The following is a 13,044-nucleotide window of genomic DNA, read 5'->3' on the forward strand; positions in this document are numbered from 1 at the left end:
TTAACCAATGAGGGCGCCGGGACACTGAAATCGTAATCTCGAGATGACAGCGTGCATGACGTCACTTACATTTGCTACAAGAGGAGTTTATTCCCGCAGTGCAGAGAATGTATGCCAGTCCGTATCGCACACGCTAATTGCATGTGTTGCTGCTCTGTGTGTATTAAAGTAGCAGCTGTTTGAAGGTTTATAACCCGGTAAATGCAGAACGTCACATGACCAAACCCAGAAAACAGGTTAGCTGACTTTCTGTGGATGCTACGCTAATGAGCATTGACTACAGTTTGATTACATGATTGTTTGAAACCGAACTTGCAAATATTTTGTTTTCTCTATGGCTGGTATCTTCAGACACAAATTAAATACATGTATATTATTTATTTATACAACTATGATGTATGTAAATACCAGCCTAAACATTGAATATTGCAATCTTTGCTGGATCTGTGGTGACATCTGGTATTAAAAAAATACATTGTAGATGCAAAAAAAAAAAAAGAAATTCTTTGTTTTTTTCTTTACGTCTGTGTCAATTCTCAGTCATCCATGTCTTGGAAATCCGCAACATGTTGAATCGAGGTAACTGGACTCTTCTTGTTTCTTGAATTTGATTATAATTAATTAAGAAAATATGCTATCAGGCGAACACAATGTTACTTAAAACATTACACATTTAATAAAATGCTTTGTGATGGTCATTAAGTACTTAATTCATTTCACGTTTTCTTATGGGGAAAATTGTTTTGAAATTCCAACAACTTGGAAATTAACCAGTGTTACAGACCATAGATTGCGTTCAGACTTACCAGGTCGAAGGTGAATATTACAAAAGCATTTAAAAAAAAAAACACAGACGAGAGATGCAAGACAAAGAATAATTGGTCATCCAGCACATAGTGTGACACAGGACGCTTAGTGGCCATTCCAAATCAATTCCTCCTCCTTAGTGTCTTCTAAGCTGTCATACATTTGCGACACATGAATGATGATTTTTCTCATGCTCTGCTTAATTTTTGAAGGCTGGAACAAATGGCCCTGACAAGAGTGATTTATGTTTATTGATCCATGTTTCATGTGTGATAAACAGCAACCATGTAATGCTCTTTTCCACATAACTGTTGTGTGTGTATATGTGTGGGGGCGGGGGCATAACGGCTCTAACTCAGGTGTCGAATCCTGCTTGGTAACAACGAGGCCACAGCCATAAAAAGTCAAGGTCAGGTAAGGACTCCATGGCCGTGCTGTGAGACTGCTCAACAGACGACAGAACTGGTGGAAGCATTGCCATCGGGGGAACCAGAACGGTCCCAAAATACTAAAACTGGGAAATAAAAGGATCATGTAGGAGAGACTGAAGCAGCGTGGGGGGGCAAAAGAGGACGTTTCTATGTGTCGTCGTGGTGACAGATGATTGCGAGGCTCAGACCTGCAGGGGCTGACAGAAGCCCGAGAGACACGGCAAACATAAGAGCGACGTCGGGTCAAAAACAGGTGGAGGGTGAAGGCAAATGGGAAGAAACTGTTGGATGGAGATGAAGCAAGGAGGACGAGAGCTAAAAAGAGACTGACTTGATGCCAAAGAAAAAAAAAAATCATTGGTATTCCGAGGCGGTCTCTCATGCAGCACAGGCAGTGCAGTTACTGAGTCATTTGCTCAATGCTTCAACAGTGCCCCCTGCAGTAGCCCATTGCTATGATGGGCTGCTGGGAATCGTCACGCTCTACGATTCTCAGTAGTCACAACAGTCGTACTAGAGCGGCTCCAACTACCGGAGACAAATTCCTTGTGTGTTTTTTGGACATACTTGGCAAATAAAGATGATTCTGATTCTGAACATTAGATATACATGCACAATCTGACACGATCCGACACAAGAGATCTGTCAAATGTTCTGCATTGGCTTAAGATAATAGTCAGTATAAAATTCTCCTTTTATGTAAAAAATAAAAGCACTCAAGCTTAGCCATCAAGCCATGACAGAAACAAGATTTACAGGCCGAGTCTCATGGACGCAGACTTCTACACTTACCGTTGATCAATATAATATCTATATTGTTTGTTGACTGAATGTAAAAGGCAATACCGGCACAAGGCTTGCAGAACAACTGGATCAAATTTCTGTCTATTTGTGACATAAAAAGTTAACTCATTTTTTAAGTACCTACCCACTTCGTGGCGGGTACCCACTCATTCAACTATGCGAACAGCAACACAGTATTTTTAGGTTTTTAAGCAAGCAAGTCTCAGCCGCTGCCAACCAATGCAAATACAGTCTATAAAGTATACATATTTTGTGTTTTACAACAATACGTAACTATATTCAGGGGTGTACATAATTGTGGTCAGGTTGTCAAATGAGCACCAGAGGTTGTTGCTTAGTGCTCATTTGTTTTGCATTACCCACCGACCTCACTCAATGAACTTATGATGGGTTTTAGACATACGTCCTATCCATTACAAATAAAGGAAGAAAACATGTTTCTTTGTTTTGTTTAATGATCTTATAACAGTTTTTTTCCTTTTTAGGTATTTTTGCATATGCTTTACGCTTTATTAGTGTTAGCCAGAGCCATTTCACAGCTATTAAACAGCCTGTACATGCATACCTTTAGCAACAGACATTCCTTGAGACACATTTTATATTATTTTATATCTTGCATTCTGTATATATCTGTAATTATACTAAAGATAGATACTTATTTTATAATCCCATGGGAGTATCACGGTTGTGCCAGCTGACACTGCCTTTAGCAATGATGATGAGGACGATGATGGGGGCGGGTGTTGGGTGCCATCGAGAGGTCTCGCACAGGGAGCCATTCAAGCTAGCACCGCCCCTGACTTGCAGTATGGAACCACGCGATCAGCTGATTTGCCGCAGTTCCCTCGGGCAGCTGTCCCTCATCCTTTTTGCACCACAGTCCGGTTTTACATAAAGACATATTTTGACGGACCACCGTAGCTGCTATGCAGCAAGACTGAGACACCCACGCCCCACGGTGCCCGCCCCCTCGTCAGCAGCCCATGTGGGCACTCAGCCACCGCTGCTGCCCACGAGTGGCGCCTTGTGCGGAGAACTTATGCACCACATGCTCAGGAAAGGAACGAATCAATTCATGAAGTGATTCCATTAAGTATATTCACACAAAAGATTTTTCGTTTGAACGAGTCGTTCGTGAATTACAACACTACTCCAGCCCCGTCTACCTCTAAGCTCCACCCCAAAAAAGATTTTTAAAAAAAGACAATGCTTGGCAGTCCGCAAATGCGCACTGCTACAATCGAATCTGGTGCGCTTATAACATTTTCAGTGTGCATGGGCAGCTGCGCACCACTTATGTGCACGCCTGACTATATTAATAATTTATGGCCAAACAGTGGATGAAAAAGTTCTCCATTTTATGTATTTGAAATCTTTTGTTTTGCATTTGTTTTTATCAATTTTAAATGTCTTTAAATCAGTCCCTGTTTACACAAAAGATAAGCACTTTTACATTTTGTTCCCTGACTGTACCTAATGTGAACCAAACTGTGAGCTTAAAACCATTCGTACCAAACCATGATTTGTGCGACCCCTAATATGAATAGATTTTTGTGTCAAGACTCTTACCTTGGACTTTGACATAAGACAATTCAGGGTTGACACACAAGGCCAAGTTGCTGGGCAGTGTCCATGGAGTGGTGGTCCACGCAAGAAGAGACACGTCCTCATCGTCAAGCAGCGGGAAGTTGACAATGACCGATGGATCTTGAACGTCCTGAAATAAGACATAACAGAAATGATGTTTTTTCTCTCTGCTGCGACATAATGTCCTAAGTTGTGGGGGTTGTGTGGACCTTGTAGTTCTGGTGGGATTCGAAGTTGGAGAGCGGAGTGTTGCACGCAGTGGAAAAAGGCATGACCTTGACACCGCGATACACCAGACCCTTGTCGTATAGCTGCTTGAACACCCACCTGATCATAATCATATGAATGGACATTTCAGTAAGTGCTATGATCTGTTGTAGGCTACGCCAGGACATCACATCTTTTCTGACAATGGTTTTACCTTTGATCTTTCTGCCATTAAAGTCCAATATTTTGGCACTGGATAGTGAATCAACTCATTACAGAGCAGCAAAACCGCAAAGGAGGAATACCTCTGTGGTAGGAACCATTTGAAGTTTAACCAACAAAAATAATGTAAAAAAATCTTTGAGTCCTTAGTTTGGCAAGCGACGAGAGATTCTAACTCTGCACACGTGTTTGGCATTTTGTGACACTAAATCCCAAAGACGAAAAACTCAAGGGATGTAAAAAGAATAACGGGACCATTTATTATTTGGAGTGGTAACTTTCTTTTTACACTTGCGAGACAAGAATGAAAGGGTGAGCATCACATTACACAATCGTCATTGAAGTTGAAAATCATTCTTTTTTTAATGTACTACAGTTCCTAGCTCATTTATGACACTTCTATGACAGTTACGAATGCTAAAATGTTAATTCAAAGTCTATATACAGTGAACAAAGGTTTTATAATTACCGCAGTTTAACTTTGGAAAGGATTATTTCTATTTCCATTGGGAAAATAAATGGTGTTGTTTTTTTGGGTTTTTTTTTTTTAAATGCAAGTAGATACATACAGTACTGCTTGTTTTTATTTTCATCTATTATTCCTTGAAGTATACTATTTGTTTTGGTTCGTCTGAGAGACTTGTGTCTTATGCGCTGTCACATGACTCTGTTCCACCAATTTAACGTAACCACTAGAGACGTTCAGCTTCATTTCACCGGAACCAGGAATTCACCTGACCGCACAAAAAACAAAAAAGAACAGCTATGTCATGCGTTGAGCTGCCTTGTTTCCGGTTTTCTATGTAATCTTTACCTGGTAAGCCTATTGGGTTGTTCCACATGTGTAAACTAAGACAATAATACAATTCCTTTGTGGCTGAATTTGCATCGTTATGTTATCAAGAGGCGGCACGGTGGGCGACTGGTTCGAGCGTCAGCCTCACAGTTCTGAGGACCGGGGTTCAATCCCCGGCCCCACCTGTGTGGAGTTTGCATGTTCTCCCCGTGCCTGCGTGGGTTTTCTCGGGGCACTCCGGTTTCCTCCCACATCCCAAAAACAGGCATGAATTGGAGACTCTAAAATTGCCCGTAGGTGTGAATGTGAGTGCGAATGGTTGTTTGTTTGTATGTGCCCTGCGATTGGCTGGCAACCAGTTCAGGGTGTACCCCGCCTCCTGCCCGATGATAGCTGGGATAGGCTCCAACACGCCCGCGACCCAAGTGAGGGAAAGCGGCTCAGAAAATGGATGGATGGATGTTATCAAGATTTAATTCATTGATGTTTTTGTTGCACATTCCTATTTTATATTTTCATCTATTTGACCTTCATGCGCTGCTTTAAAAATAATAAATCAGAAGTTACTCACGAGTTACTCTGTAATGAGTAACTTACTATAGTAATTATTTGGAGGACTACTTTTTACTTTTCGTCATATTATTCTAAAGCAACGGTGTTCTTTTTTGAGAAAAACGTTTGGCTACTCTACCCACCTCTGCTTTGAGTCTTAAACACACATCCTTCAAATTGTGTGGAAATGCAGTTCTTGCCAGCCAAACATACCAGACAGTCTCCATGAACCACGGGTAGAGTGTCTTGTAGTCGTTTTTGAAGTCGATCCATCTGCCCATTCGGTTGACCGAGACCTGGCAATGACCAACGGCACAACAATCCATGTCACACATTTGGCAGTTCCCAAAATACAAGAAACACACTTATTTCTTGCCATCTCTGACCTCCCACTCGTGAGAGTATCTCATGACGATGTTTCGACACTGCTTGTTGTACTCGTCGATGCCCATCTTGGCTACGTCGTCGGGGCCTGTGATCCCCAAGGTCTTATCAATCTCGTACTCCTACAAAACACACAGCTGATCGATAGTTCTGGGAGGATTTGGGTTAAAAAAAAAAAAAGAACAACAATATGTTATTTACCACAGGCAGGCCATGGCAATCCCAGCCAAAGCGCCTGTCCACATGGAAGCCACTCTGGTGGGCAAAGCGGGTGACGATGTCCTTGATGGTGCCCGCTAGGATGTGACCGTAGTGGGGTAGACCCGTGGCAAAGGGTGGACCATCATAGAAGGTGTACCTGGTCAGGGAAATTGGCATCGTAATTATGTGATTGCAGTTCGGTCGACGGTGGTTGAGGTTTGGATTGACACCCTGGGCGGCTGCCCATATCGCCCATATCTGAAACCACCACTGCCCCCCCATTGATTGTTTACCTTAAAGTATCTCTACAAGGCCAACATGGCTCCCAGCTAAAAGATGCATGTGAGGCTGGTGAATTGGTATCACTATGTAGTATCAGTGTATTTTTAGTAGGACTGTACAGACATGCAGTATCTGCACCAATACCGAAATCCCTGGTATATACATCACTAATCGAATTAATTGGATCACGTCAAGCTTGCATTGAGGGGGTACGTCCGATCTATGAGTTTAGGCTGCAGTCGCATGGGCACATATCCAATAAATATCCGATTTTTTTATCTACATTTGAAAGAGACCTGATTCCAATCTGAGGATATTTAATTCTATGCGTGTTTTTTTTCCCTTTATGCTGCCATGACACACATCATACACTTGAATTATGCAGGGTTAATTGGGCCTAAGGCTAATTCAGCGCCTCTCAAAGTCAAGGCAGTCATCAACAACTAGTTAGACAAATATTTCTACCATTTTATTGGCTGAGACACCTCCATACACTCACTTGGGCCGGTTTTTTGATTGTTTGAGGCACTCGTTAAAACAGTCCTTGTCCTTCCACAGCTGGAGGATCTTCTCCTCTTGCGAGGGAAAGTTGATGGACTCAGGCACCGGCTCCACCATGATGGTGTCTGTTCACCAACACAGGGCATCAAATCACACACAGGTAATACGTAAATTATCTTTATGTAGCACTTTACACAAGTTTCACACAGGTCAGAATATAGTCATATATATTGTACTGCCCTCGTATGTGGTCAAGGATGACAGTCACTTCTGGATTTCAGTTGCTTTATTTCCATGAGAGGTAAAAAAAAAAAAATACATTCATCCAAGAACTGCATCGGCTACAACTCACACCCCATTGCTCCACACGCAAAGTCACTAACTTGAGCCAACATTCATGCTAAAATGTCCCTTTGCTCTTTCATTTTTACTGTCAATAACCTGGTGCCGCCCTTCACAGCCCACACTCAAAGTCACAGATATTACACTATATAAAATACAGAATCACAATTTACATTTCACAGTTAATTCAAGAAAATACAATTCAAATAAATATAAATCTAAATCACTTTTAAGCCAGTTTTATGGAAATGACTGCCTCAAGAAATGTTTAAATGTTTTTTTTTTTTTTTTTAGTTAGACAAGAATGTCAGTCAGTGTCAGGATCAATGTTACTGTTATTATAGCCACCAAGTGACAAAAATGTGCAAAAATGGACTGACGTTAAGACTGATATAAGTCCGTTCAACATTAATTTAAACAAATTAAATGCTTTTGTATGAATTTATGTTTTTTGTGGGGGGCTAACAACTCAACCAACTCGTCACAATTTGTCAACACACAATTATATAAACAATGCTTTGATCATGTGTCATTTTAAATCCAAAGCCGATAGATGCGCAGAGAAGAGTTTACTTCAAGTTCACTTTTCCTCAGAGTCAGAAACAGCAATAATGACGCCTCTTTTAAGTGAACTAGCGTGCTAAGTTAGCCGGTCAACGTTTAAGTAAATTTGCTCGGAACAAAAATCACTGCTGCTTTCGTGCGAGGAAGGCCTTCAAAATACACACAAAGCTACAGAATGTGACACAAGCGGTAGAATACCCGGCGATTTATATGACGTTGTGCCAGTCTGAATGGTTTACTCACATATCGTCCAACTCCGGATGACAGAACACACGAGAAATGATGCAAGTTAGTGTTAACGTGAGCGGAAGTGACGACAGAGTTGATGTAGCGTTCAACGGAAAAATCGGAATTTCTGAACTCCCAATTGGAGAACATGACAATTTAATGCTTTAACAGTGTATTATTCTCAACGTTAATTTGAGGGCGTTAACAACTCAGTCATAATATTCAGTGTCCTACTTCTATTTGTGGCTCTGTGGTCGTGTTCGTAGGCTATGCGTACACAGTGAGTAATGTTACAAATTGCATAAAATTAGATCTCGATAATCCGGAGTCTCTTGGACTACCCACCGTATCCGAGCAACCCAAGTGCTTTAATATTTTCGCGGGAAATAAACTTCGAATGGACTGGAAAATTATATTGAACACGCTATGGGTATTTCTTATGTATTCTTAAAGTATCCATTCTTGTCACGTTAAGTGAGGTGTTACAAAGCCCCATGGTCTGTGATTGTCATTACAACTCCAAGTTGCAACAGTATTGCGAATACAGAATCTCATTCTTGACCCTCGAAAAATTTTTTTGCCATCTGTAATAATAATAATAATAAATGTTACACAGCTGTCCAATTACAGCACCAGTAACATTGGTTTCAATCCCTCAATTTAAACCTTCAAGCTTCATTGGACAACATTTGCCATTTTAATTGGTTTTAATTGTTATTGTACTGCTTGTTTTCTTTTACTATGTTTCTATGGTGACCTTGAGGGCCCTGAGAGGCACCCATAAATTATTATATTATTATTCGAGCATTATCTCGAGATTTTGACATACATTATTAGAAGAAATCACTGAAAATGGGTGTTTGTTAACAAAGCATTGCTTTATTGTGATGAAAACTGAAGGCGTTGCGGCAAGACGAGCAGACAGATCATTTCTGAGCGACAGCTGGGGCGGCTGCGGCTTTCCTGATCGTCTTCAAGCCTTTCTTGTTGTGCTTCTTGGCAAAGCGCATGTTTCTCAGGAACTTGGGGTCCAACTGCAGACAACAAAACAAAACTCTTCAGAAACAATATTTCAATATTTAAATGTGTGTGTGTGTATTTTCCATGCTACTATAGACTAAGGCATGCTCATATTGGGGCTCAGCGCATTAATTACATGTTTTGGGCACTCGCAAGCACTAACGTTTTGTATGTGCTGCATAAGGAGAAGAGCATGAACCCTGTATGGGAAGGAGAAAATTAAAGGTCCTGTATTTAACATGATTTGTTCCTCGACTTCTTTTGACGTCTGTCAAAACCACCCATCGAGTTAAAAGATCCCACAGCCTAGTTAAAAAGAAACAGCTCATGCATATATAACAATGGACAATGAGCCACATGCTGCTTCACCAAGTTTAAACAAGACACCTGCTTAAATGTAGCAGCCTGCTCCAGAAACATTCCATTACAACAAGTAGGCCTGTTACGATAACTACAATCGTTATGATAATTACTTATCGTTCAATAAATGAAATGGACACAATAGTTTTTCGGGACTCGATAAATTGTTATTGTTGTTGTGAGCCTGCACACGGATCACACAGTGAGCGAGTTGGGCGTCTGTGCCATTAGCCGCTAGTGGGCTCACGGAACACCGGCGGACCAGTACACTCTTGCCGGTGTTTTCCCCGTCCAATACTCTACTGCCTTGCTCCATGTGCAGTGCGTAGTGCCACACAACAGAGACACTTAAGGGAAAGTAAACAGCTTTGTTGTTGTTGTCGTGGGGCGATGTCATTTAAAACCTCAGAGCTTCACTCCGTGTTGTGTGTGTTAGTCCCCAATTAAATACGGGAACGTCAACTGCATAACCTCAGTGGCACACATTATTCAGCCAATATTTGACTACAGCGAACATCAACATATATTTGATTGACAGGTGAAGGGCTCGTCTTCAACGGACCAACCACACGGTCGCCGGGTTTACATGGAGACCTTTTTTTCATTCCGATTGAAGATCTCTGGTCAACTGTTTACATGTGACGTGACGTGATCTATTCACATGATGGCATGATGTGCACTACATTTAATCGAAACAGCCGTGAAACATGCGCACTTCGTCATGAACGTCACGTCATTTATTAAGACTGAGGTCCATCGTCTATTCAGCGTAGTAGTTGGTAGTGTTTTATACGTTTATTTAAAACATTATTTTTTAAATACACTTGATTCAAAACAACAAGTTAAAACCAAGATCTCCACATATGAGCTCCGTCAGGAGCCGCCATATTTATGTCGCACATAAACGATGATGTCACAGGGCATTTACGTATTATTTTACATACATGGCGGAAATTTACTTCTGATCGGCTTGGCAAAAGGAATACCCCCGCCCCCGTGAGACCGAATCCTTCAGCCTGCTTATTTCGATTGAGGTGTTTATGTGGACCATTTTCACTCAGTTTGGGCTTCTAAATCGATTTTGAGTGGAATAGAAGGCTCCATATAAACCAGGCTGGTCTTGCAGCTCTTTATACTTCATTTCTGAGAGTAAAGAAAAACAATTTATCATGATAGTTTTTGGGACAATATCATCTTAATAAAACTGTTGTTGCAGGCCTAACAACAAGTATACAATAACAAGCATACAGGCATGCTGTAACAGCAATTACTTGTGGTTGGAAAGCATTCAGAACCTCCAGAATCCACGCAAATTTTAAAATAATCTAACCTACCAAGACTGTGCATTTTTGTAGCATATTAGACTGGATTTACACAAAGCCCAGATAAGAAATGGGTGGGTTGGGTTCGCAAAAACTGTGCCAAACTAATCATGCAAGTAGCTCACTGTGGTGACGCCTGATGGGACTAATCAAAAGTTGCAAAAACAACAGTGGGTCCAAATGGCAAATTTTAAATTAATGCCCATATCTAATTGCATGTACATTTCTGCATTTACATTCACTGAAGCGATGAAACACCTCCCTGTGCTCAGACACCCAAATTGCACAGAAGTCACTGGATAGTGACAATACGCAACAATAATACACATATCATACAAATATTAAACACTACGTACTGCTTAGTTGGCCTGGGACGACTCCCCCCCTCCCCCAATAGTTTAATAAATGAAAGCCTCACAGTTCTGAGGACCGGGGTTCAAATCCCGGTCCCGCCTGTGTGGAGTTTGCGTGTTCTCTGCGTAGGTTTTCTCCAAGCACTCCGGTTTCCTCCCACATCCCAAAAACATGCGTGGTAGGTTGATTGAAGACTCTAAATTGCCCGTAGGTGTGAATGTGTGTGTGAATGGTTGTTTGTTTTTCTGTGCCCTGCGATTGGCTGGCGACCAGTTCAGGGTGTACCCCGCCTCTTGCATGAAGATAGCTGGGATAGGCTACAGCACGCCCGCGGCACTAAGCAGTACGGAAAATGGATGGATGGCTGGTAATGTCAGGATTATCCACAAGTCAGTCGGCAAATGTTTTCCTTATTTAATAATCAACATCTATTGCGGCATTTATTTAATAATCTATGCGTTTGCTGCAGTTCAAATTTACAGGGGAGGGGTGTTCTTTAATAGGAAAGCTCAGAAGATATCAGTACCGATACTGTACATCTGTAGTCAGACACTACAATACTACGACACCAATACCACTTCACCAGCCGTGTTCATGAAATTTGTTTTGTTTTTGAACATTTGATTTAAATCACACATTTTCATCACAATTCCAAGACAATTACATTGAGTATCAATATTATTATTTATTAATATTACTAATTAATTGATAATTAATAATATTATTAGTAGTATTAGCAAGGATTCAAAAGTAATTGTACTCTGTCTGAAAAGAGTGGTATTAGTGTGAGGCTTGGATTAAGGGACTAATATCCAATATGTGCATTCACGCTGCACTCGTATCCAATTGGTGGTTTTGGTTCACACGATGAAACTATCAATATGCATATTTGTATCCATATTTGGAAGAGGTCTGACTGCAATCTGGAGATTTGACCACTTGTGAGCTAAGTTTTAAATGTGTCACTTGAACCGCGCAGTGCAGATCAAGTTTTATAGATTGGCGCAGCAAGCACCATGTCCACAATCCAGCTTGTACGTTTATTTTTGACAATGTGGCACAGTACGTACCCCCTTCAGGGACTCATAGCGGTGGGATCTGGGCTTCTTGATGCCATTCCTATGGGCTTTACGAGCTGGGGGTGGGGGGGCGGCAAGGATGTATATTAGTGAACAGTTCCATTCAAGAACAGTGCTGTTGTTATAGTGAGGGAAGAAGTCAAAGACTGCTGTACTGTATTGTTGGACCGTTATTACTACTTACACTGGTTATGTGTCGTGTGGTTCTTCGACTTTGCCATTGTGACTCCTGTTTACCTACTAAAATAAAATGTAGAGTTAGATAATGCCAATAAGGGTACATTTGCTGGCGACATCTGCGTTCGGGGTTACTACGTGGCTTGACCAGAAGAAAACTTAAAACAGCCGTTTTTTAACGTGTAACATATAACACCAACAGCAATTTATCGGCAAAATGTAACGTTTATTTTAAAAAAAAAAACCTAATAGAATTCGTATGGCACAATCGCCAGATAATTGTAAACGCTAGTTGATGCTAAGAGCGCTAACACCACTTTACACTAACTTTTCCTTTTACAAAGGGATCGTATCATTAAAATAGTGCCGCGGACGTCTGCTTTGTGTCGTGTTCGATCAAATCCAGTGACTGTTTGTATAAAAGCAACGCAAACACATACAGATTGATAGAGATTTATAGAGTACATAGCCATGAAAAACGTCAAATACCTGACACACGAATGGACAACAACCGGAAGAGAAAGAAGGTCACATTCGGAAGTAAATAACGGAGGGAAGTCTGCTCTGAATGAAAAGGCCGCCTCCTGTTGGTAGGTCGGGGAAGTGAATGTTCACAACGGACCACAAGATGTCCGTCTTTGCTCATGTTTAGCAATTTTTCAATTGGATGTTTATTGAGTGTGTATTACAAATTTCGCTTTATTTAATTTAATTAGTAGTTGAATACATGGCGCATCATCAAAAAAATATTCCTGAAATAAAATGAAATAACACATAATTAAATTTAATTAAATTTCATTACAAAAAATAAACTCCATATAAAA

The 13,044-nt window shown here is 40.9% G+C and overlaps 2 protein-coding genes across 2 annotated transcripts in view; both read right to left on the reverse strand.

The window, feature by feature from the left end:
• iars1 (isoleucyl-tRNA synthetase 1) overlaps positions 1-8,036 on the reverse strand; it is a 54,510-nt gene extending 46,474 nt beyond the window's left edge. The window contains exons 1-7 of the mRNA XM_061783705.1: positions 7,924-8,036; positions 6,773-6,899; positions 5,992-6,148; positions 5,793-5,912; positions 5,620-5,702; positions 3,839-3,956; positions 3,612-3,759 (exon numbers count right to left, since the gene is read on the reverse strand). Coding sequence (XP_061639689.1) covers positions 3,612-3,759; positions 3,839-3,956; positions 5,620-5,702; positions 5,793-5,912; positions 5,992-6,148; positions 6,773-6,891 — 745 coding nt within the window. The 5' untranslated portion in view covers positions 6,892-6,899; positions 7,924-8,036. The remainder of the gene's footprint in view (positions 1-3,611; positions 3,760-3,838; positions 3,957-5,619; positions 5,703-5,792; positions 5,913-5,991; positions 6,149-6,772; positions 6,900-7,923) is intronic.
• Positions 8,037-8,765: 729 nt separating this feature from the next.
• Positions 8,766-12,794, reverse strand: rpl29 (ribosomal protein L29). The gene is made up of 4 exons (XM_061783707.1): positions 12,710-12,794; positions 12,228-12,283; positions 12,035-12,099; positions 8,766-8,942 (listed from the first exon to the last, which is right to left on the reverse strand). The coding sequence occupies exons 2-4, from the start codon at positions 12,262-12,264 to the stop codon at positions 8,835-8,837; spliced, it is 210 nt and encodes a 69-aa protein (XP_061639691.1). The 5' UTR covers positions 12,265-12,283; positions 12,710-12,794; the 3' UTR covers positions 8,766-8,834.
• Positions 12,795-13,044: the final 250 nt, after the last annotated feature.

This window comes from Phyllopteryx taeniolatus, chromosome 9 (assembly GCF_024500385.1).
Source record: "Phyllopteryx taeniolatus isolate TA_2022b chromosome 9, UOR_Ptae_1.2, whole genome shotgun sequence".
NCBI classification, from domain to species: domain Eukaryota; kingdom Metazoa; phylum Chordata; class Actinopteri; order Syngnathiformes; family Syngnathidae; genus Phyllopteryx; species Phyllopteryx taeniolatus.

What these genes read in the sequence shown, in the direction of transcription:
- rpl29 (XM_061783707.1), bottom strand. Translation starts at nt 12,264, where the DNA reads ATGGCAAAGTCGAAGAACCACACGACACATAACCAGT. An exon ending in CCACACGACACATAACCAGT is followed by an intron (nt 12,100 to 12,227) that starts GTAAGTAGTAAT and finishes CCCCACCCCCAG; the next exon opens with CTCGTAAAGCCCATAGGAAT. An exon ending in GCTATGAGTCCCTGAAGGGG is followed by an intron (nt 8,943 to 12,034) that starts GTACGTACTGTG and finishes TGTTGTCTGCAG; the next exon opens with TTGGACCCCAAGTTCCTGAG.